This window comes from Cuculus canorus, chromosome Z, assembly GCF_017976375.1.
Source record: "Cuculus canorus isolate bCucCan1 chromosome Z, bCucCan1.pri, whole genome shotgun sequence".
NCBI lineage: Eukaryota > Metazoa > Chordata > Aves > Cuculiformes > Cuculidae > Cuculus > Cuculus canorus.
In genome coordinates, this window is record NC_071441.1 from 75,017,382 (window position 1) to 75,042,001 (window position 24,620).

At 45.0% G+C, this 24,620-nt stretch overlaps 1 protein-coding gene across 2 annotated transcripts in view; it reads right to left on the minus strand.

The window, feature by feature from the left end:
* Window positions 1-24,620, minus strand: part of ST8SIA5 (ST8 alpha-N-acetyl-neuraminide alpha-2,8-sialyltransferase 5) — an 82,707-nt gene that overhangs the window by 45,928 nt on the left and 12,159 nt on the right. Inside the window, exon 2 of one of the 2 annotated variants that reach the window (XM_054055192.1) lies at window positions 8,503-9,203. In XM_054055192.1, coding sequence (XP_053911167.1) covers window positions 8,503-8,633 — 131 coding nt within the window. In that variant the 5' untranslated portion in view covers window positions 8,634-9,203. Of the gene's footprint in view, window positions 1-8,502; window positions 9,450-24,620 lie in introns of those variants that run through there. The other variant, XM_009569134.2, reaches the window with a different exon arrangement.

Genomic DNA, 24,620 nt, shown 5'->3' on the forward strand with positions numbered 1-24,620 from the left:
GAAATGAGAGGTTAAGTCCACAGTTCGCCTGAGGGAGGCATGGCCTGCTGAGCAATGAATACACTCGAATTAAAAAATGAGAAATGAAATGAAAAAGCAATCAAGGGTAAGAACGCGACACAGCAGAAGTAAGAAAACACAAAGCTTTGCACAGAGATTATGTCTGAAACGAATTCAGCAAGTGTGAGAATGATCAGGAAACTCCAGTCAGGTCAAAAATAAAAGATGGAATTACTAGGAGGTCTGCAATTTGCCATGGAGGTGAGTGGTCGAGGATGTGATCACTCACAGCTGCGGCTGAGGGGGACTCAGGTACAGCACAGCTCAAACCAAGAAGAGTGAGTTTGGGGTTTGGCTTTCTAGAAAAGTAGGTAAAATTGAACTTTGTACCTGCCCGTACACATCAAGGACAAGCAGCTGATTTTTTCTAAGTAGCATAAAACACATTGATAGCAAGTCATAATAGAGTTTCTAATAAAACTGCGGGGGGGTTTACCACTTTGGAAGAAGGGGCTCTGACTCACGGAGGCTGAATGCTGGGCATTGGCAAAACTCAACCCTTACTTTGTCATACTGAGGCAAAAGATCTGTATAAAGTGCAGAAAGCAGAGTTAGCCTGGATGTTCAGCCAAATATTGAAAAAGAGCTGTTTGCATGGGCCAAAGTAGGCCTAAATCCCCACACAACAAAGACAGAGACCCAAACAAGCTGCTGCTGGGTATTATGTGAAATACAATTAGCACTTAATTGTCTCTGTATTAATCAGTGAGGATAATGGCCACCTTCGGGCTGGTAAATGGGGCACCTGTAATTCACCACTCCGGGGCAAGAAGCTTCTAAAGAGTCCTACAGCCCAACATGGTTCAAATCGTAGGCAAACCAACCACTCCTGTGCAGGGTGGGCTGGTGGGAACTGGATTAGGGACTGCCAGGTAGTCACAGGAACAGCCAACGTGGTAAGCATCAGCAGGTCACTCTGTAGTGACTCACATCCCCTGTGGTTTGAGCTCAGGAAGGACCACAATGTAAAACAACGGGGAATGACACACTCGGGATAATATAATTTGTACATCTGAAATATTGAAATAACTGACTTCCTTTACATTAATTTTTTGTCATATAGAGAATGAAGGAGGGCTGGCAATTCACAGACTAGATCAGTTACCATCTTAACAGCAGAGGTGCAACACAAGGCTAGAAATAAAGCAAGTCCACGGGGAGCAGGGATTCAAACTCTGTCTGTTTTCTGCATAAGAGCCATAGACAGCACCGCCAGGGAGCACAAGAGAGAGACATCTTCACGCTCTGGTACTAAAACTTCAGCCACTTGATGCTTTTCTTTAAAAGCAAATGAAAATTATGAGTCAGAAAAAAAAATCTAAGTAGCAGAAGGCAATATTGGGTTTCGGGACTCTTTTTAAAATGAAAGTTTCTGTTTCAACCTGTGATAGAGCTGTGATTGTTTGCAAGTTTTTGCAGAGCTTTAATTCACATGACACGTACCTGTGAACTCTCTCCTTTTATTCCGTATAGGGAGTCAGGAGAATTACGTAAAGCAACCAAAATCAATGGGATGACCAGCAGGGAATGACTTTGTAGGCATCTGTGTTCATCTATCAGCTCTCTGTTCTGCTCCCACCATCCCTTTGCCACCTCTATGTTGAGCTCTCCCCAGCACAGACTCCAGTGCTCTTCTGTCCTCTTGTAAAATTGATTCAGTTCTTCTTCTTTGCAATGTTAGGCATGATGGGGATGCCAGCATCCTGGTCTCCATCCCTCTGAAATGTTCTTGGGAATACCCTGTAGTGAGAACAGCATTGCTGGATCCTGATATTCTCCTGCTACACTAGACTTGATCCACTCACTTTAAGGTGGTGACCATATAGAATCACAGAATGGTTTGAGTTGGAAGGGACCTTAAAGCCCATCCAGTTCCAACTCCCTGCCACGGGCAGGGACACCTCCCACTGGATCAGGTTGCTCCAAGGCCCATCCAACCCACCCTTGAACACCTCCAGGAATGGGGCAGCCACAGCTTCTCTGGGCAACCTGCTGCAATTCCTCACCATCCTTATTGTGAAGAATTTCGCCTAGACTAAATCTTTCTCTCCCCAGTTTATAGCCATTTCCCCTCATCCTATCACTACAGGCCTTTGTAAAAAGTCCCTCCCCAGGCCTCCTGTAGCCCCATCAGGTACTGGAAGGTTGCTATAAGATCCCCTTGGAGCCTTCTCTTCTCCAGGCTGAACAACCTCAACTCTCTCAGCCGGTCCTTGTATGGAAGGTGCTCCAGCCCTCGGATCATCTTTGTAGCCCTTCTCTGGACCTGTTCCAACATCTCCATATCCTTCTTATGTTGGGCATTCCAGAGCTGGGTACAATCCTTCAGGTGGGGTCTCATAAGAGTGGAATAGAGGGGCAGTATCACCTCATACGTGCACATATTTGTCTACACAGCTTCAAGACTTTGCTCTCTCCTGAAGTTTCCAGTGTTCTTCTCCTCTAAAGAAAACCAACCAAAACCAAGACCTACTCTGCAGTCTCTTCAGAGATTCATGAGGTGACTCATGGGTCACATGTAATTTCATGGGGATAATGTTTCACTCTGGTTAGAAACAGAGGGGGCACAGGGCTGCGTGTTGGAGAGATGACTCAGTAGTGACCTTCAGCTCTGTTCTTCTCTAGTAAAAAGTATTTAAATGGAAAGAGACTTCTAGCACTGGAATAGATGTCTTAGGTTACAGCTAACACCTCCATAGGTCGCTGTGAAGAGGAGCACATGCCAGGTGTGGGGCAGGAGCTCTCAACTCACATGAATTGGCTGTAGTTCCTCAAGAGCCGAACTCCGAACAAAATACAACTCGAGCCACATGAAGGCTTTGTGTCCGTGTTGCAACCATGCTCTCCCTGGTATAAGCAAGATCTGATCTTGTCTTACAGCACAGTACAGACTAAATGGTCTCTCAAGGTGTAGCCCAGGTTTATTTTCTGTGGATTTATTCCTTATTTTGCTTTATGCTGTGCAAAAAAAAAAATTATCATAAGCTATATTTCTTGTGCAGTTAAGGATGTTTGGGGACTGATTGGCAACTGTGGAATAAAAGCTGCTTCAAAATACCAAAATGGTGGTATAACCTCAAGTTATGAGAGTTTGATACTAATTATAGGGTGCAGACACATAAGAGTGATGTTTTATTTTTGCTTAAAAGACATAAAGCTTTCAAATAACGCAGGCTTCCTGCATGGGAAGGTTTGCTGCTCCTTGCTGAGTGGTCCTTTGATTTATTGTATGTGTCCTCTCTGACAGACGCCAGGGTAGTCTTTGTTTAAAGTCTTCAATAGCTTTGAAAATATATTTCTCCTCTGAAAAACCTTATTTTTAAAAGGAAAGATACCCTTTTTCAGTTCTCACCCGATGCAGAAGTCAAGCTGTTACAAAAACAGTATTCCGTGAATCTCCTGCCAATAGAATGTAGGTATACAATATGTGTATATAAATATATATAAATATACACACATGCACAAGTATTTATCCAATATTCTTCCATTGCCAAAGCAGGGAAAGACCATCCCATTGATCTCTTATATGCAACAGGCTGGGAGATGAAGGCAATGACTATTAAAACATTTTTTTTTATTGTAGTGGCAGTTCACTGATGTAATCCAGGATTATTCCCCATTGGCCAAATAAGAACTCACAAAAAAAAGGCCAGCGCTCAGCTGAGCATCTGATTCAAAAGAAAATTCAGCTGAAAGCCGATCATAGGAAAGATGAGTCAATACAAGAACAAGCAGCAGCTCTGGATTGAAGCAGAAATCCACAGCATTTAACCTACTTTAGCAGATCAATGCAGAGGATGTTTAATCGTCATATTAATCCTAAAACAAAAATAATTACCCCAGAGATCTGTACTAAAGTCCCTTAATTATATCTCATTTCATCATCTTTTTTACTCAAGATCAGGAGCTACAGAGACCAGAGCTTCCCTATGTCATCCTCCAGCTTGCAGTTTGATTCTCTCGTTAGGACTTTAGCTGCTACTATGGGGATGAGACATTGGCCTTGCTGAGAGCACCCACATCCACCCCACTTGCAGGAAAATTGGGAAAAAAAAAAAAAAAAGGAAAAAAAAGGGGGGGGGGGGCAGAATTCTGCTTTCCAATGGCACAGTACCGAACAGGAGGGGAAGTAGCAGAGAACATTATATGGTGGGTGAAAATTGTGTGAATACCTAGGAATTCAGTCTCTACATTCTCCCCGTCTTCCAGCAATGCCGGGAGGTCATCAATATCTCATAAAGGGGGAAGAGGCTTGACCAGAGGCTGGGTCCCTTACACATTTCACTGAGCAGAGTTTCTTTCCTGGAGAATCCTTTCCTGCCTGCAGTTCTGCCATCTCCACAGCCAGGCTTTGGGAGCGCGGCCGCAGGCAAACGCAGGACTATGAGCTTCCACGGCAGTTTCGATGGAGAGCTTCAAGTGGGTTTGTACGGCAGCAAAACCAGCCCATCTCATGCTTCTGAGGGCAAGTGGCATGGCACAGCTTGCAGACATACAGCTAACTTCCATCTTTCTCCCAGAAAACAGTGCCTTTGTCCACGCTGCTTGTTGGGACCAGTGTCTCATCTATGCTGTCCTCTGCATCGCACCCAAGCCGCTCTTTTTAGGCCAGTTTCCCCTGCCTCACTGGCCTTTACCCATTTCCACCACCTTCTTGTGTGAAAGAAGCTAACCCTGTGTTATATTTATGCTTAAAAGCCTTTTACATTTACTGGAATAGTACTTCAGGGCAATATTCAGGTCTCAATAAACACATCAGGGAATTTCTTCTCTCTGCCTTAGGAAGAGGTTCAGAGGCCTCTTATTGCTGCAGATGTTGGCATGCAAGCAAAGGCTATCACAAAACAAGCAGCGTGTTGAATCCTAGCGAGTAAATGGCTTTAGGTTTAGGCAGCATCCAGCTTGGCAAGCGGCACCAAAGCTATAAATATCGCACTTCCTCCCTGCAAGGATGCTCTCCAAAACCACCAGCTCCACCATGGTCCCTGTAGGTGCAAGATATAACATGTCCAAGCAGCCCCACAGCCAGCATCAGCTTCTAATACGGGATTTAACAGGGGAGGTTTGTGAAAGAAAAGACTAATTAAAGGTTACAGCTACCCCTTCACGGAGTAGACTAGTCATCAGACTGCCCGGGAACGGTCACCGTAACACAGGACACAAGCACAAGAGAGGGAAAGAAAAAGTGAAGAAGTGCTTTTTATTTTATTTTATGATAATATTATGTTAACGATGTGGGCTGCTATGTAAATCACCTTTCTATGATTAATAACCCACAGCCTGAGACTGCCTCATCCTGCACTTTTATTTCCACGGAAAATGGGAAGCACCACTTACCACCAGAAAGGAGCTAAAGTGCTTTTTCCCTGCGCTGGCGGGGGTACCCTTTTTGAGGCTCTCATTTTATTAAAAACCAGGGAAAGAAACAAATCTCTACAAGCTGGAAAAAAAATTAAATAAACGGTGTTTTCCAGTCGAAGTGACAAAATGTATGTGCACCTCCCTGCTTAAGCCCCTTTGATGACAGACTACTCAGAACCAGATTTTCTCCTAGCAAGCCTGGGAACCAGACATCACCCTTTTTGTTGCACTCCCTGCAGTCCGCTGATGACAGGAGAGGCTCCCGGGCACAAAGCAGGACAGAGGCTGGCCACAGAGACCACTCAGTGGGAGAGTTTTATTTGCATCTTCTCACCATTTTATATTTACTTTGCTGTTTTTCATTTCAATCTATACTTTGTATTTAATTTTCATTGTTGTAATCCTGTTGCAGTCATTTCAACTTTAAAAAAAACCCCAATTATTGGTAGGGCTTCAAGGCCTCTAGGACAAATGGGAATAACTGAGAAAATAAGGCAATACGAGACCTGAAGGTCTCTCAAAACCAAGGCAGCTTGGTACTACCCTTATCTACTTTTCAAGTTCTCAAAGCCAAAGATGGAGATTTTATATCACCTCCTAGAATTACAGAATGGTTTAGGATGGAAGGGACCTCAAAGATCATCCAGTTCATGGGCAGGGACACATCCCAAAGGAACAGGTTGCTCAAAGCCCAATCCAACCTGGCCTTGAACACCTCCAGGGATGGGGCATCCACAGCTTCTCTGAGCAACCTGGGACAAGGTGTCACCACCCTCACAGGAAAACATTTATTACCAGGGAGGTTATTCTCCCTCTGTACTCAGCACTGGTGAGACCACACCTTGAGTACTGTGTTCAGTTCTGGGCCCCTCACCACAAGAAGGATGTTGAGGCTCTGGAGTGTGTCCAGAGAAGAGCAACGAAGCTGGTGAGGGGCTGGAGAACAAGACTGACGAGGAGCAGCTGAGAGAGCTGGGGTTGTTTAGCCTGGAGAAGAGGAGGCTGAGGGGAGACCTTATTGCTCTATAACTACCTGAAAGGAGGTTGCGGAGAGGAGGGAGCTGGGCTCTTCTCCCAAGTGACAGAGGACAGGACAAGGGGGAATGGCCTCAAGCTGTGCCAGGGGAGGTTCAGGCTTGACATCAGGAAGAAGTTTTTCACAGAAAGGATCATTGTGCACTGGCAGAGGCTGCCCAGGGAGGGGTGGAGTCACCTTCCCTGGAGGTGTTTAAGGAACGGGTGGATGAAGTGCTGAGGGACATGGTTTAGGGAGTGTTAGGAATGGTTGGACTCGATGACCCAGTGGGTCCCTTCCAACCTAGTGATTCTATGATTCTATGATTCTATGATTTGTGCCTAATAGCTCATCTCAATCTCCCCTCTTTCAGCTTAAAATCATTCCCCCTAGTCCTATCCCTGTACTCCCTGATAAAGAGCACCTCCCCAGCTTTCCTGGAGCTCCCTTTTAGTACTGGTAGGCTAAGTTCTCCCAAAGACTTCTGTTCTCCAGGCTGAACAACCCCAACTCTCTCAGCCTGTCCTCATATAGGAGGTGCTCCAGCCCCCGGACATATCCATGGCCTCCTCTGGACCTGCTCCAACAGCTCCATGTCCTTCTTCTGCTCAGAGCTCCAGAACTCAACACAGGGCTTCAGGTAGGGTCTCGCAAGAGCCGAGCAGAGGTGCAGAATGCCCTCCCTCACCCTGCTGGTCCCACTGCTTTGGATGCAGCCTAGGATACAGTTGGTTTTCTGGCTTGTAAGTGCATATCGCCAGCTTGTGTTGAGTTTCTCATCCTTAGGCAGCTTTATTCTTTAAAAGTTTCCCTTTGTGGTTAAAGCCAAATTTGTCCTGCTGCAAGTTAAGCTCATGACTTCTCGTCATCTCATGAGACTTCATAGGGATATGATTGTTACCTTCATTTGGGCAGATATTGCTTGGCTGTTTCAAGGCTGTTTTATCTTCCTCAATTTTTTTCCAAGCTAAGCACATTTTTTCTACACCTCTGCTCATTCTTGCTGTTTATCTTTGGTTCCTTCCAACTGAGTCACCCCCTTCTGGAAGTGAGGTCCCCAAAATCAGACTGAGTCTTCCAGCCAAGGCCCCACTGCTAAGCAAGGCACACAAATCACTCTGTGGATAAACTACAACACTCCTGTCTATATATATTAATGCCATGCTTGCTCTCTCCAACGAGTGAGAAACATTTGCTGATTTGTCAGCATTTTGTTTGCTCTTGGCACAAGGAAAACAACCACAAAAGTTGCAAATCAGGCAAGAACCAAACCATTGATCTCATCCAGAAAAATGTAGCTAAATTCCACTAAAAAAATCCACAGCAGCTGCCTAGGCTACCAAAACCCACTTACCTCCAAGTATGTAAAAGAAACATTCCCCTCTATAAAACCGTATCAATCATAGCACCTCAAATCAGATTTAATTAAAATAAACTCTGCAGCGGTCAAGGTTAAACACTTGAAGATCGCCACTGGTGTTGGCTGTAAAAAAAAGCACTAGCATTCTCAGATCAAAGACTGATGTGCTTTACAACAAAGCAGTCTCAGCAGTTATTCATGAGAACACAGCAGCGAAAGAAAATAAAGTGCTCCCTCTGTTATTTGGAACACTAATATTGTCACTGAGATTTTAGGAATTGTGTTCGCATCCTTTTTACTAAAGACAATAAAGTTTAGGCAATGAGTGTGCTACCTTAACTCAATCTCGCAAGCCATTTCAGCTTGAATTTACATAGGGGGAAAAGCAGGGTCTGATCGAGGGCAAATACTCAGGTGGTACAAGTCAGTCCCGCTTAACTTAAGCAAGACCTAGATTTTTACAGCAGCTGAGGACTAGAACACAATCTAAGAAAAATACAAATTATAGTCTGCCTAACATTCTCCTTTATTAATAATCTAACAGACATTACGGATAGTGGAGGCACCTTCCCACACTGACAAGGCATTAACACTACCAGCACAACACTGAGAAGTGGTTTGAACTGTTACAGTGGTACAACTGGATCTCTGTCTTCATTCAGACTGATCAGACAACTTTTCCCATACCCTCAAAATCCCCCCTTACCTTTTGAGATAGTTTCTTCCATAGAGGATCTGCTGCAGCAAGGTGACCACGGCAAAGGCGCAGATGAATATGAAGAACAAAGTTCTGTTTCCCAGTAAATCCCTGCTTGAAGAAGGGTCAGTGTACCCCATCCTTCTTTAAAGCCACTGAAGCTCCACTGGGTAAAATTCAGTTCATTGTCACCTTCATGCCCTTTCTGCTGGGAAGCGGAGGGGAGTGCTTACTGTTTTTTCTCTGAGGAATCCAAGGACAAGGTATCCCATTGTTTGGCCCTGCTGCCCCTTCCTTGCCCCTTCAGCTCCAGAATTGTGCGCAGTGGCTTGCTTCCATGGTAAAGTTTCCAGGAGATTCAGACGTGGGTAACATCTAAAATCATCTCTCAGAGCTCTTTCAGCGCAGGCACCCTGTACTGTGCGAGAGGCATTCTGTTCCCTCCAAACCTCTCTCAAAAACCCGCTGCTAGTAATTATCTATTTCAATCCCATTTTCATATTCCAGATGGGGGAAGCTGCAAATAAACCAGAAAACTGCAGCCAATGGCAAACACAGGGCTCCGGCAACCCGCGTTGGAAGTACATAATCATCAGCTCTTCTTTGCTTCTGCTCAGTGATTACAACGAATTGTGCTTGCGAGGAGACGTGACTGGAGTGTGCTATTAGTGAATAAGCATGTAATGATCATGAGGATTTCATTCAGTCCCCTGCAAAAAAAAAAAACAACAGCAGCAATCTGGTCAGGCTAGCAGGAAAGCTGCATTTTGTGTAGCAAGCATGCCTTCGGTATCGTAGCGTTTGCAGGCAGAATGCAGTGCCTTTAGTCATATACCGCTCACTATTTGGGCTCTTGAATTTCCCCTGGTTATTCCTCTGGAGTAAGCACAAGCAAGGTCACTGTGCATCTCTTCAAGGACAGCAGTCTCCGTTCCTGCATGCTGATTTATTGGAGGCTCTGAGTAGCCTAACAGCCGCAGAGAGGGAGACTGCCTCTCAGTGCAGGCTCTAAGAACCATTCATTTAAAGAGACAAATATTCTGATTGTTCCTTCCCACAAACAGTTCTCTTTCGAGAGGGCAAGGCGACAAGACCTTGTCTACGGCCATCGTAACTCCTCTTAAATCCTCCCCATTGTCAGGAGAAGCTCAATTCAGCTCACAGGGAAATCAAAGGGAGTTTTGTTGCTGATTTCACTGGGAGTAAAATCTGCCCCCAACCTTTATCTTCTTAAAATAAGTTCCAGTGAAAGCTTTATCCATGAATGAAATGTCCTGGCTAGGAACTTGTCTTGCCCCAATAACAACAGATTGGAAAAGGATTTTTACAACAAAATGTGGGGGAAAAAATCCTTTGTCTAAAATAATTGGAAGATTTTTGTATGAATAAATTTTCCAACAGTTAAATCAGCGTATGCAAAACGTTCCAGCGTGCCAGCAGCCCAGCTGTGCGAAGCAGTGAACAGGGACTGTTTCTGTACTTCATCTCAGCTGTAATTGGCGCTGCATGGGAAGAAGGGCCAAACGTAACTTTGCACAACCCTTTCAACCTACTTCCTGAAGCCAGGGTTAGTCCTCAGCATGACCTATGGCAATTTCGGCAAGACAATTATGGGCTAAAGAAGGCTTTGCCTTACCTAATTTTAAGCAACAGAAGTAACAGAAGTGTTAGAGGAAGGACCCTGGTCGCCCTGAATTCCTGCAAGCCAGAATCCCCATAGGACATCCAGCCCTTCTGATACCCTTGACTTTGCAGAGAAGGTTTAGGGATCCAGGCTCTAAGGTGTCCTCCTTAAGTCCCTTTCAAAGCTCCCACATGCTCACTCGTGAACCCTGCTAAATGCTTCAGATATAAAACTGTGATATAAAAAGAGTGGTAATCCCAGCTCACATCAAAGTCATCCAGCCCAGCGCCTTGACCCTGACAGTGGCCAGTGATGGATACATAGGGAAAAGGAGAACAGGAGGGCAGGGATGTACCAGCACTTCCTTGGAAACCTACCATTGTGTGCTTCAGGAAGATAATATTTCAGTTAGAAAAATGACTGAGTTGGATGCACTGATTTGTACTGTACTGGGAATAATACACATACCAGGGGACTGCAAATTAAATAGGAAAAGCAGTTTGATTCCCTCTTGTCACAGTCATCAGCTCTAGGGCCCAATATATCAGATCTTTTAACGATCAGATCATGTAAGCCCATATACTCTCAGAATGTTTCCATATAGGAACCGAACCATTTAGATGGATCAAACTGCACACTCTTCTCAGTTACAGGAAAAGCGGTGTGGCTATCGTAAATCCCAGGCTGGGACCCCACAGACACTGCGCGGGCAGATTTGAATGGGGAAGCTGAGAGGAAAAGGCAAATGTGAAGGAAAAAGGTATTTAATTCTTTGACATGTTGGATTTTTACTGATAGCTTTGAAAATCTTCTCCAAGAAGTTTGTCTCAGTTGCTCCAGGAGTTATTTTACACTAACACTGAAGTATGGGGGGTAGAATTTAGCTTTTTATGACCTTCTGCAGGTGTGATGCCTGTCCTGCATGTGTTCATATCACCTAGGTTTTGACGAAAATATTTTCAGTCTTTCTTCCTCTAATCCTCTCTACTCAAAGTGTTCTTTTTCTTTTTCTTGAGATCTCTGTGCTGTGTACCAAACTCATAAGCCTAGCAGCTATTCTTTCTCCTGGATTGATGGGTCAGCCTGAGCTGCAGTAAACAGCCCAGAAGTGCCAAGCGCTCTCAGTCAGTCTTTGATTTTCTGCGTCCTCTCATTCTTCTCTGTTATATCAGAGCTGGCCAGAAGATACAGCACCTGAGCGGCTTATGTGCATGAGAGCTGCATGGCTAAAAAAGCAAAATACAAAGATGTGTGTTACAAGCAGAGGGGTTTTTTTGTGCCAGATCTTGCGCAGGCAGCGTTCTTGATGTCACTTGTAAAAGAAATCTGTTTGCTGCCTTCATCCCAGTACTATGACAACACTGCAGAACTGGGAGCAGAGCAGCTCTGTGCAAGCATAAAGAAATAAGACATCTATCGACAGATTTCAAAGGTTACTGAAGGTTGCCTGCAACATTTGTTGTGAGTGAAAATATTCACGTGATGCATGCAGAAGGGTTAATGAGCAATGTCAGCAATCCTTCCCAGGGGCTCTTTGAGAGTCTGACTTGTCGGCTACTGGCCTCCTTGCAAGCATCACACCCCTGTAAATAACAATTTGATATATTTTTTTTTCATTGTTTTACAACCTGGAGGTGTTCAAAAAACATGTAGATGTGGCATACTGAGACATGGTTTAGTAGGCAAGGTGGTGTTGGGCTGACAGTTGGACTTGATCCAGCCTTCTACGATCGTATGAAACGTATTCGCTGAGCATGACCGAGCTTCAGCTGCTGTACACAGCAGTGTCTGCTGGTCACATAGGCATTGGCCCTGCTACGGGCAAGGCAGCTGCAGCGACACTGGTGACATGCAGGGAGTCGGGGCCACATCACGCTGTACTCCACTCACCTTCATGCCAGAGCACGTGAACCCAGTAAATAGCATCTCTTTCATCACCATGATGGTGATACTTGATCGAGTATGACTTAACTAGTATTAGGCCCTCAAAATACTTCTTATGAGATTGAGAGAAAGGGACGGATGAGTTGCATGACATGTACAAGCTAAGAAAGGATATTCCTGCATTGTTTCTCGGAGGACAGGCTTTGGAGGCTAAAGCAGCAGTGGCAGAATGGAACTGCTCATAGCGTATCATAACATGAAGCTGCCAGAAGCACTCTGGCTTACACCTTACTGGCCTCTATTTGTTGTATGTGAGCTGCTTGCTAAGTATCATCAGAGATAATCTATGGCACAGAACTCCTCCAGCCTGAGCAGTGAGACTCTCAGCTCTCTAACACAAACATGAACATGTTCCAGACAGTGATACCCTCCAATGGGAGTTCATAGTTTGCTCTTAAGTCCAAATGAAGCAGAACTGAATTTAAACACCAAAAAAAAAGGTTGACATAGGATCCCAAAGACAACGAAATCTTGGCTAACCACCAAGACCACATTTCTGAAGCTCCTAAAAGGAAAGCTGAATAAGCGAAAGGGCAAAACCTGCTAGGAGTCAGACTCTACTTCTCTCTGTGCAGGGAACAAGCACATCTGTCTCTCTGCTGGAAGGACAGTGTGCAGCACTTAATTCTAAGATGCAGTTTATTTTTAATGCAAATAAAACAGGTCTGATTGGGAAATTCCTTAAGCACCTTTTACTGAACCCGTCATTTGAATCAGTGTTTGACTGATTATGCATGCTAATTTCAGCTGAAAGCAAGGGCATTCAGTGTCTTAGATAGCAAGATCTATCTGTTGGTTGTTTAAATCACAGTATAAACAACTGAACATGTTAAACTTACGGCACCGTACAGGTTCAGGGTAAAGCAAAACATGTTTCCTGTTCCCCTTCAGGACCTCACCTTGGACTAATCTGTTCAGTTCTGGAGCTCTCAGCACAGGAAGGACATGGATCTGTTGGAGAGAGTCTGGAGGAGGCCACAAAGATGACCTAAGGGCTGGAGCACCTCCCATATGGCAGCCTGAGAGAGTTGAGGTCATTCAGCCTAGGATAGAAGGCTCTGGTAAGACCTTTGAGCAGCCTTCCAGTACTGGAAGGAGCTCCAGGAAAGCTGGGGAGGAGCTCTTGATCAGAAAGCGTGGGGCTAGGATGAGGGGGAATGGTTTTAAGCTGACAGAGTGGAGATTGAGATGAGATCTTATGAAGAAGTATTTTCCTGTGGTGGTGAGGAACTGGCCCAGGTTGCCCAAAGAAGCGGTAGTTGCTCCATGCCTGGAGGTGTTTAAGGCCAGGTTGGATGGGGCTTTGAGCAATGTGATCCAGTGGGAGGTGTCCCTGCCCATAGTAGGGGGGTTGGAACTGGACGGACTTTAAGGTCCCTTCAAACTCCAAGCCTTCTCCAATTCTATGATTTTTTTTCTCTCCCTTCCTGCTCAGTCACTCTTCACTCTTCCTCATGAGTGCTATGCAGATTTAAGAACACACAGCACAGCTAAATACTATGGGCTCTAGAAGGTTTTAGCAGAATGCTTTTTATATCTCACTCTACTATCTTTTTTTTTACCCTAAAAAAAATTAAATCAAGTCTATTTACAGTTTCTACGATGCTTGTGTCAACTGCTAGAACCCTGATTTTGCAACACACTGGCACGTAGGTATATGCCTGAAAGGTTTTGCTGAATGTGAAACTCATAAACATATGCTTATCAATATCGGTTCTTTTGCAGATATAAAACATGAATTTATTAGCATAATCTAGCACTTAACACAATGTCTAGTCCCCCATCACTGCCAGAAATCCATATGTCTTAAACTGGGATGCTGAGGGAAGCTGAAAGGATTCAGCTAAGCTGTAAACATTTGTTTCCTTCTGAACTGGGCTAAGCCATGAGGAGATGACTATGGCCACGCTGGCACGAAGCCTTCTACCTGTGGAGCTGCCTGATGGGAAGAAGTGTTCTGAAGAGAACATATGGTCTGTACAGTGCATATACACTACATCATCTATTGAATCACAACCAGTTTCCTTCCAATTACAGGTCACATAAGCACTGGGGGAGAAATGACCCAGTACATAAAATAATCCCTTTTTTACACTGCTGACGCTTTCTCTGTTGGAAAAGGTATGAGGTCTTCTTGCTGGTAGGGAGCGCTAACGCAGACGCTGCCGTAGCTATAGTGCTGCACATTTACAGTTCCCTACAGCAAGGCTTGGTAAAGCACACAGCAAAGTGCAAAACCAAGCTGGGCTCAATGTTAGGCACAGCCTTGCTTCCCTAGTGGTGTTTCTGGATTCCTGGGAAATATAGGGAGCTTAGCGGGATTGTTATGATCCTGTACAGGCTCACAACAACCACGCAAATCATTAAGAGTGATGAAAGCTCATTTTTTCTGCAGAGAAAAAGAAACAGGACCACATTTCTTTTACAGGAATCACCTGTTAAAAGCATTAGTTTGATTTCAGAGTGCTGCAAGGGAGCCCTGGACTTAGCACCAAATCAATAGGACTGAGATATTGGCAGAACGATGGAATGGTCAAAAGGTTTCCAAGTTCAACATTTGCCCTCAGCATAGGAACATGATATTACCTCTATCTCAAGAAAGAGAACCCTCAACTACTTTATCAAAGCTGAACCAATGAAAGCCTGGACAGTGCTGGAGTCAGTGGAAATTACACGTTTAATGGCCACTGAAACTTTCAACATTTCTTTTCCCTGAAAATACTCTAGCATTAACACTACAATGAACAAATATTTCCCATGGTCAAAACAAAAAGTACACATTATCTAATGCTGAAAAACCTAAATAATAAATATTTCACTATTTTAACAAAACATTTTTAAAGTAAAAATAAAAATGTTAATCTGAAATATTTTAAAAACACTATGATATGGCATATAACGTTCATAGAATCAGAGAATGGTTTTGGGTCAGAAAGGACCTTAAAGCCCATACAGTTCCACCCTGTGCCATCAGCAGGGACATCTCCCACTGGATCAGGGGCTCCAAGCCCCATCCAACCTGGCCTTGAACCCCTCCAGGGATGGGGCAGCCACCACTGCTCTGGGCAACCTGGGCCACAGCCTCCCCACCCTCACAGCAAAGCATTTCTTCCTGAGATCTCATCTCAATCTCCGCTCTTTCAGCTTGAAACCGTTCCTCCTCATCCTACCGCTACACTCCCTGATCAAAAGCCCCTCCCCAGCTTTCCTGTAGCCCCTTACAGTACCAGAAGCTGCTCTAAGGCCTCCCCAGAGCTTAAATCTTTTAAAACCTTCCTCCTCCTGAAATTTTGAGGGTTAAAAGAAAATTTTTGGTTTGCTCTTGGCTGCAGTGAATTTTGGAGGGCCGCGATTCAGGTAGGGACTTGCAGTGAGATCTTAAGTGAAACTCGGGGGTAGCTCTTGAGTTGTTCTGACCTGAACACAGGAAACTGCAGCAACTCCTGAGCCTCATTAGAGTTGCATGAGTCTAAATGACTCCCCAGGCTGAAGCTGGTGGTCCATGCTTTCCCTGCTAACACACCCAAACATGGCACGAGCATAGCTGACAGTTTTAAGAGTACCGCTAGTCATCACGAATGAACATCTGACTGAACGTTCATCCTCCACAACATACTTCCAAGAAGCGTGTAACTGAACCCACTGACAGTTGCTATCATAGATAGAATCATAGAATAGTGTGGGTTGGGAGGGACCTTCAAGATCATCCAGTCCCAGACCCCCCTGCCATGGGCAGGGACACAATCCACTGGATCAGGCTGCCCAAGAACCATCCAACCTGGCCTTGAACACCTCCAGGGATGGGGCAGCCACAGCTTCCCTGGGCAACCTGTGCCAGCGCCTCATCACCCTCATGGTGAAGAAATTCCTCTATATATCTAGTTTAAATCTGCCTCTCTCCAGTTTATACCCATTGCCCCTCGTCCTGTCACTACAAGCCTTTGCAAACAGTCCCTCTCCAGCTTTCTTGTAGCCCCATCAAGTACAGGTATAAGGTCTGCTTGGAACCTTCTCTTCTCCAGGCCGAACAATTCTACCTTCTATTTTCACAGAATCACAGAATCACCAGGTTGGAAAGGACCCACTGGATCATCGAGTCAAACTATTCCTAACACTCCCTAAACCATGTCCCTCAGCACTTCATCCACCCCTTCCTTAAACACCTCCAGGGAAGGTGACTCGACCCCCTCCCTGGGCAGCTGTTCCAGTGCCCAATGACCCTTTCTGTGAAGAATTTTTTTCTGATATCCAACCTGAACCTCCCCTGGTGGAGCTTCAGGCCATTCCCTCTTGTCCTGTCCCCTGTCACTTGGGAGAAGAGCCCAGCTCCCTCCTCTCCACAACCTCCTTTCAGGTAGTTGTAGAGAGCAATAAGGTCTCCCCTCAGCCTCCTCTTCTCCAGGCTGAACAACCCCAGCTCTCTCAGCCGCTCCTCGTCAGACTTGTTCTCCAGCCCCTCACCAGCTTCGTTGCTCTTCTCTGGACACACTCCAGAGCCTCAACATCCTTCTTGTGGTGAGAGGTCCAGAACTGAACACAGTATTCAAGGTGCGGTCTCACCAGGGCCGAGTACAGAGGGAGAATAACCTCCCTGGACCTGCTGGTGACCCCATTTCTGATCCAAGCCAAGATGCCGTTGGCCTTCTTGGCCACCTTGGACCACTGCTGGCTCATGTTCAGTCGCTGTCAACCAGCACCCCCAGGTCCTTCTCCTCCATGCAGCTCTCCAGACACTCTTCCCCCAGTCTGTAGCGCTGCATAGGGTTGTTGTGCCCCAAGTGCAGGACCCGGCATTTGGCCTTGTTGAACCTCATGCCATTGGTCTCAGCCCAGCGGTCCAGCCTGTTCAGATCCCTTTGCAGAACCTCCCTACCCTCCAGCAGATCCACACTTCCATCTGCAAACAGGTGACACTACTTCTAGTCCACCTTCTTCTAGTCCTTTCTTCTCTCTGGCACAAGATGACCAGTACAGCCTGCTTTCCATCAGTCAGAACACTTTGCACATTTATCAGCCCTATTTGGAGGTGGTGTTGAACTCTTGCTAGAGAGCCTGCAAGGGGTTCCTTATGTAAATAGCCAGGTGCAGCCACTTGGTTGTGTTTTTTCCTTAAAAACCTAAAATGGGGAAGACAAAGTGGTAGTTTATCCACAGCCTATTATTAATCTCCAACTTGGAACAGCATCTGGCCTACGGGATCCACTGCTTTACAAGCAGGCATTAACAAAATGCCTTTGACAGGGAGAGATCCCCAGGAGAGCTCTCCTTTGAGGAGAAGGAAGCACAGCACGGCACTTAGCCAGAATAGGGTTTTTTGCAGAACATTCCGATCCTCACCACCTTTATTTAAACTTCACTTTCAATCAGCTTTTTCATTTTCCTCCAGGTGTATCCAGCAGCTCCTCTGGAGCAAAGAAGTTTGTGCGTGGGGTTCTTTTCATGCGGTGTGGGTAGGAATGTATGTGGGAACTGTAATTCAGGCACTTTAAATCACATGAAGCCGAAGCTTGAAAGGAAAAATAATAAATGGTTCAGATTGTCAGGCTCAGTGCAATTTTCAATCAATTAAAGCTAATTTTAGCAAAAGGGCATTTTATTTTTAAAAATGTCTCCTGGCATTGTGATGCTTTCACGTTACTATATAGCAAGAGGGGTCTTGCTGGGAACAAATTACTCTTGGTTGAGCATTTTCTGAACTGCATTTTTAGTTTCTGTCAAATGGCAACAAATAAGATCCAGATGAGCAAACAGCAGCAACAGAATAGGTAGTGGCAGTGAAAGAGGAAGGCTTTGGACCTGAGTAAAGGGGGACAATAAATCTAGGGCTCTTGCATGCTAAAAACATAGTTGTTTGGGTGCAGAGTCTTACAAATTCATTCTTCTATGCATCTAACTTTCAACTGTGGTTAACCATGTTGGGACATTAAACAGCAAAACGTCACCACTGAAGATATTCTGCATCAGATAATTCCCTTTTTTGTGATCAGTTTAAAATTAAGTATTGTATCTGCATTTTTTATCTTAGTTTTGTGAAGTCATCTTGGTTCCCATTTCACAGATGTGGATGACACAGATAAACCAGTATTCCTCTTCTTCAACCCATGCAGCACTTGAGAAAATGAACTGCGGTGCCAGATTCACACTGAAAGTTTCACAGGTCCAAAAGCTGGCCAAACAATGAGGAAAACTCTTCCTTGGTGTGATAACAAAAATCTTAACTAGCACTGTTTCTGGGCCCTTGCAGTCTATGTGAGTAGCAGGCAAAGAAAGAATGATGCTGTGAGTTCTCCTCTGTTCTCCTATGCTGGAATCGGAGACAAAATAATTGCTTAATAAAGGGGCAATAATAATGTGAAATTCTCCATGGGGTTTGGTTTTTTTTTGCACCATGGCAAAGAAAAAGAGATTACAGAGGATATTTGCTTTACTGTTGCATACTGTCCCTATAAACTGATTCTCTTTTTCTCGAAGGTTTAACAGACAAGGAAATTAAAGGAAAGGTTGAAAAGGTGTAGGTAGACAGTTCCTTGCTTATTTTTAATAGAATACTTACTAGCCTTCCACCGTCTGTGAGTTCCTCCTTTCTCTTGCTTTTCCTCCTTCAGGTCTGTACCCATCCCTCACATATGCTGCCCTGGTTAGGGCTTTTCCATTCATGTTATCCAGGTGGAAAAATGCACCATACCAAATACAAAGCAATAGGGAGATTAACGCCTTATAGTGCAACAGGAAACTATGGAACAGTCACCAATTCCCTCTGACAGCTCATGTTCAGGTGCTATCTCCTTGCCTTGGATACCCTGGATATTGAGAGCAGCCCTGCAATTGAGAGCGGCCCTGCAGAGAAGGAGTTGGAGGTGCTGGTCGATGAGAAGCTCAAAATGAGCCGGCAACGCACGCTCACAGCCCAGAAACCAACCGTGTCTTGGGCTGCATCACAGGAAGCGTAGCCAGCAGGGCAAGGGAGGGGATTCTGCCCCTCTATTCCTCTCTATTCCCTTTCACTCCAGGTGAGACCCCACCTGGAGTCCTGTGAACAGTTCTGGAGTCCTCAACATAAGGATATGGAGGCTACAAAGATGATCCGAGGGCTGGAGCACCTCCCATACGAGGACAGGCTGAGAGAGTTGGACTTGTTCAGCCTGGAGAAGAGAAGGCTCCAAGGAGAACTTAAAGCGACCTTCCAGTACCTGAAGGGGCTACAAGAAAGCTGGAGAGGGACTGTTCACAAAGGCATGGAGTGATAGGCTGAGGGGCAATAGTTATAAACTGGAGAGCGGCAGATTTAGACTAGGTATAAGGAGGAATTTCTTCATTATGAGAAGCACTGAAACAGGTTGCCCAGGGAAGATGTGGCTGCCCCATCCCTGGAGGTGTTCAAGGCCGGGTTGGATGGGCCTTGGGCAGCCTGATCCAGTGGGAGGTGTCCCTGCCCATGGCAGGGGGGTGGAACTGGATGGGCTTTAAGGTTCCTTCCAACCCAAACTGTTCTATGACTCTACAAATCTATGACCACTACACGTTCAGCTTGGAAATCCAAGGAAGTTGTAGTTCACATCTATACCTACAGCATTCATCTGCTGTGGGCAAAGGAAGGACATGCCTTTTCCTTCAGCATTGCTCCTGCCAGGTAGTGAAGCAGAGGAACTGGCTGGTGCTGCAACTATTAGTGCTTTCACGATAAACACTGCGCTGTGGCACATGATCTCAGTTTAGGCAACCAGCTTCACAGGAAAGCTTATCTGGTTCTGGGCCACACACCTGATAAATCCCTGCAAGCTCTGATCAGCCCTACACAGAGCAGAGCTTGAGCCTGGATGTTAAATACATACTTGAATTCACCAGCTGCTTCCTGGAACCAGCACATCACCCTTCCCTAAAATACACAGGAAAGCCATTTACTCTGCATTTCATGTCTGTTGCCCTTTCTTGCCATCCCACTCTCCCACCAGGGCACATCTGTGGCTCCAGAACTCACACGATCCTGTTACAAGCATCTAACTTTCCAGCAGCTACTGAAAAGTTACAGAGCTAGAAAGAGTTATGGTTCTACAATATCCATTCAAGTCAACTTCAAACATCAGCTCCAAGTGTTTCATACCCCGCTGTTTTTAAAATGTTATTAATATTAAAAGAGGTTCAATTAAAAAATCATTAACTATTCCCTAGTTTGCTATTTTTGCAGAATTATCCTGTCCTTTTTTAATGTAAAACCCTAAACTTCCTCCCAGTAGGCCAAAAGCTGAGTTCATCCCTATCCTCATCCCAACAGGAACAACAGTCCTAACTTTCATTTGCTAATTAGGAGGAGGTTCGGGCTCAGCTCCATGTGTCACCAGGCTTCCTTCCTGACTTCAGGCAGAGCTACACTGCCATGCTAAGTTCTCCAAGCTGGCTTGGGAAGGCAAAACAGCACTTGTGTGAAAGCACTGCTGCTTCCAGCACTTGAACTGTGATTTCTGCATGGTGCGGTGGAGTCAGCTACCACTTAGTCACCTCACCTTACGCTCCATATGTCATGCAGATGAGTATCTTTACCCTCCTCAGCATCTCTCCCCTCATTTCTGAATGAGCAATCATAGCGTTTCTTGGCTGTGCAGGTGTACTGCAGGAGCAACAAGGACATGAACAAAGTCCAGCCTAGAGAATGCAAGGCACCAGGGAGACTTTATAACAGCCTTTCAGTACTAAAAGGGACTAAAGAAAAGCTGGGGAGGGGCTCTTGATCAGGGAGTGCAGGGGTAGGAAGAGGAGGAATGGTTTCAAGCTGAAAGATCGGAGATTTAGATGAGACCTTAGAAAGAAGCGTTTTGCTGCATGTGTGGTGAGACCCCAGCCCAGGTTGCCCAGAGAAGTCGTGGCTACCCTGGAGGTGTTCAAGACCACGTTGGATGGGGCTGTGAGCAACCTGATCCAGCGGGAGGTGTCCCTGCCCATGGCAGGGGGTTGGAACTGTGTGATCTTTGAGGTTTCCTCCAATCCATTCCATGATCCTATGATTCCATGATTCTAAAGCTTTCCACTTATTCCATAAGGCAATAAATGTCTTCTGCCTTTTAACATATGGCCTTGTCAGTCTAAGGACTGCGAGAGCACAATCCACCTGACTGGGCACAGGATTTGGTTCCCGAAGCGCTGCCATCCTGAAGTATTTGACATGTCCCAGGATCATCTGGTTAAGTATCGCATACAGCCCATGGGAACCCATAAGTCTAGGTGTCAATAGCGCTAAACACAGACGTACCTGACTCCCACTAGAAATGTAGGTGCCTAGAGCCTACCAAAACCCTCTGTGAAGTTAGCTGAGATTTAGCCAGTACACTCCACGGAGACTAGCAATTCTCTTCATCCTAAAGTTCCTAAGCTATGTCAAATAAATCACACCCTCAAAATGCCTTTCTTGACCATAACAGGAGCTTAGGAAGACTGTGTCACTTGCAGGTATCCGCATGGTGAATGCCTAAACGTTGGTGAGAGGGCCAGGTGTGAAAAGACCATGAAAACAAGCGGAAGTTAATGCCAAGTAAATAACATAAGGAAGCAAGCAACGGCTATTTTCCCCTCAATAGTTAAACCACTGAAAGTGCCTCCATTAATTGTAGTGAAACTGTCACAGAAACTCACATTCCCTGCATCCACACACCACTGGAGGGGCACAAAGCTAGGGAATTTCACCTCGTTTTCCAGTAATATTCTCGCCCTCTTTTTTCTCTCTCATAGCTACTGTGGATGATCATCAGCAAATGAATAAAACATACATTCAGGCGAACGAAACAACATGTGCCAGCTTTGCTGCTGGCATTCTGTCCACATGACTAGCACTCCCCTTCACTAACCCTTCTTCCCACTTCTACTATTAACCCTCCTCTCACAGTCAAAAGAAGATGAGGCAAATCTGGGACTCATGGTTATCTCTTCACCCCCAAGTAATATTCAATCCAAGCTGAAAAAATGGGGGGGGGGGGGGGGGGGGAGTTACACTTCCAGACAATAGAAGAAAATCAGGTACTTTAAAATTCCATATCTCCTAGAACTGAAAGAACTTTAAAAAGAACAGAAATTATATAATTTAAAACTATTAAAGGGAAGAGCCCGGTTGCATGGCATGTAGCTTTTGGAACTCCCTGCCACACGGCAAACAGCTTACTGAGATTCAAAAACTCGTTTGACCACCCATGCGAAGAGCATCAACAGCTTTACAGAATCACTTGTGTGAGCTACTCAAAACTTACTCAGTTAGGCTATTCTGTAATCATCTGTCAGGAAGGTGGGAGATAGGAACAGCTTGCACGACCCGAAGCATTTATTATTCAACATTCCCTTATTTTCATGCCCTTTGCTAAGATGCCTGACCTCCAGGTTCCCCCAGAGGGCTGGCAGGGAACGGTGGCAGGAATATAAAATGAAAAAAAATACTCATGTTTACATAATTTGGCCCTTGGATGAAATCTGAGAGTGAACTCAGGGAAGCTGAGGATTGTTAAGAGAATCTGCCCTGTTTTTTAGGTTATATTTCACCCTTTGGTCATCTCACTTGGCTGCAGAATAAATACCACCCACTGTGGCAATAACAAATCTAGATTATTTGGGCCACAGTTCCCGGTGCACTGCTTTATTTACTATGAACACTTCAGGAAAAGGAACTGAAACGTGCCCACAAAAGAAATCCTCACTCGCTGCACCATTTGAAGGTTAGCAGAGAAACCCTCAAACAACAAGCAGCTAACGACTGGGAAAACGCCAGATTTTACTGAGTTGTGCCAGGGACATATTTGGCCATGTATTTTTCATTTGTACATCCCCCATAAGTTTGAATCATCAGGCAAATTCTGCTTAATCAGAACCTAAGCTAGTACATGCTTAAATCAATGGGAGATAATCTTAATTTTCAAGGGAGGAAGCAGAATCTAAATCACTGTATTATCAATTCAGACTCACTTTATTTTGTTGTACTCACAGGAGAATCTACTAGGCTTTAACCTACCCTGTTACCACTGGTAGTAGAGAACTTTAGTCCAGCAACTGGCCAAGCACACACAAGCTCTTTTAAAGCCCTAGGGAAGGCTTAGAGCAATTCTAGGAAGCATCCAGTACCATACGGGACTGATACCTAGAACAGCTATTTCAAGCTTTTTTCCTTATTTGTTACCATACTGGGTAAAAAAAAAAAAGGCAATAACTAATTATTTTAATTGCACTTTTTGTAGTATTTCTCATGGGAGCTGTGCTGTAGCTGCATCAGCTTGATCCCATCTGGCTGGGAGATGCGAAGCTATTATAAAATGTGTTTTCCCCAGAGTGAAGAGGACTTTCTCTCACAGCTGTCTTTATGGAGGTGGGGAACTATTGGAAACAGGTGTACTGCACATAAATGCTCCCTGGTTTGAAAATATCTAATAAGTTCCAGAAGGAAAACTACAATCAATTCCATGGGATCAGGACCAGCCTAACTCCCACCCTCCTTTTTGTAGGAGTAGGGGGGAAATACACAATGATTGCTTTTAAAAGAACAAGTAACTTTGTGGGGCTGAAAAGTTATTTGTGGATTTCCAAAGAGGATGTTGTTAGTTTCTGAAGCCAAACTATTGCAGCCTTTTGGAGCAGTGATGATCTTGCAGGCAATGAATTATCTGCAACGAGGTTAAAATCACTTATGGAAAAATATGCTGTTAGGAATGGAGTGAAGGAAAACACCCCCACAGAAAACTGATTAATCAAGTACAATTTGCAGAAAGCACTGAAGAGAGACTGTGTTCTTTAGGAGACTTTTTTTAGTGCAGATGAGTCTTTGCTTGGCTCCAAGTGACGTTGCCATGCTTTCCCTGCTCCCATTCCTTTTTCAGACCTTGCCAAAGGCTCTGTAAACCCCACATGTCCTGATTCATTTTGCTTGGGCTCCAGTTTTCTAAAGATTCATAGTATCACAGTATGGTTTGGGTTGGAGGGGAACTTAAAACCCATCCAGTTCCAACCCCATCCCACTAGATCAGGCAGCTCCAAGCCCCATCCAACCTGGCCTTGAACACCTCCAGGGATGGTGCAGCAACCACTTCTGTGGGCAACCTGTGCCGATGCCTCCCCACCCTCTGATGCTTGGTGACAACTAGAAGCTAACATAATTAGGGTCTTCACTGGTCCAAATCACACTATTGCTGATAAAAATCTACATTTCTCCCTGATAATCATGCTGATGTTAAAGATGAGCTAATCAGTATAATAGACACTGAACTGGGCATAAAGCATTCCCAGAAGCTGGGCAGATGCTGGTCTCCCAAGCATCCGTGACAACACAACCTCCTGAATGTGCTGCTGCAAACCTGCTCACATCCAGCTCTTTCAGGGCAGTCCCGAGGGTAAAGTTCCCCCTCTCACCATTAGGATTTGATAGCCAGAACTGGATATCGCTTCTTCTCCAAGTCTGAAGTTAAAGAGTTAACTTTTTCTCCCCCTGTGTTATTTTATCTCCTTTTCTGAATATCTAACAGATATGCCCAGAAAACGAGCTTTGGGAAACATTTCTGTTTTTTCACTAAACAAATTCTGACAAGTCAAACATCCC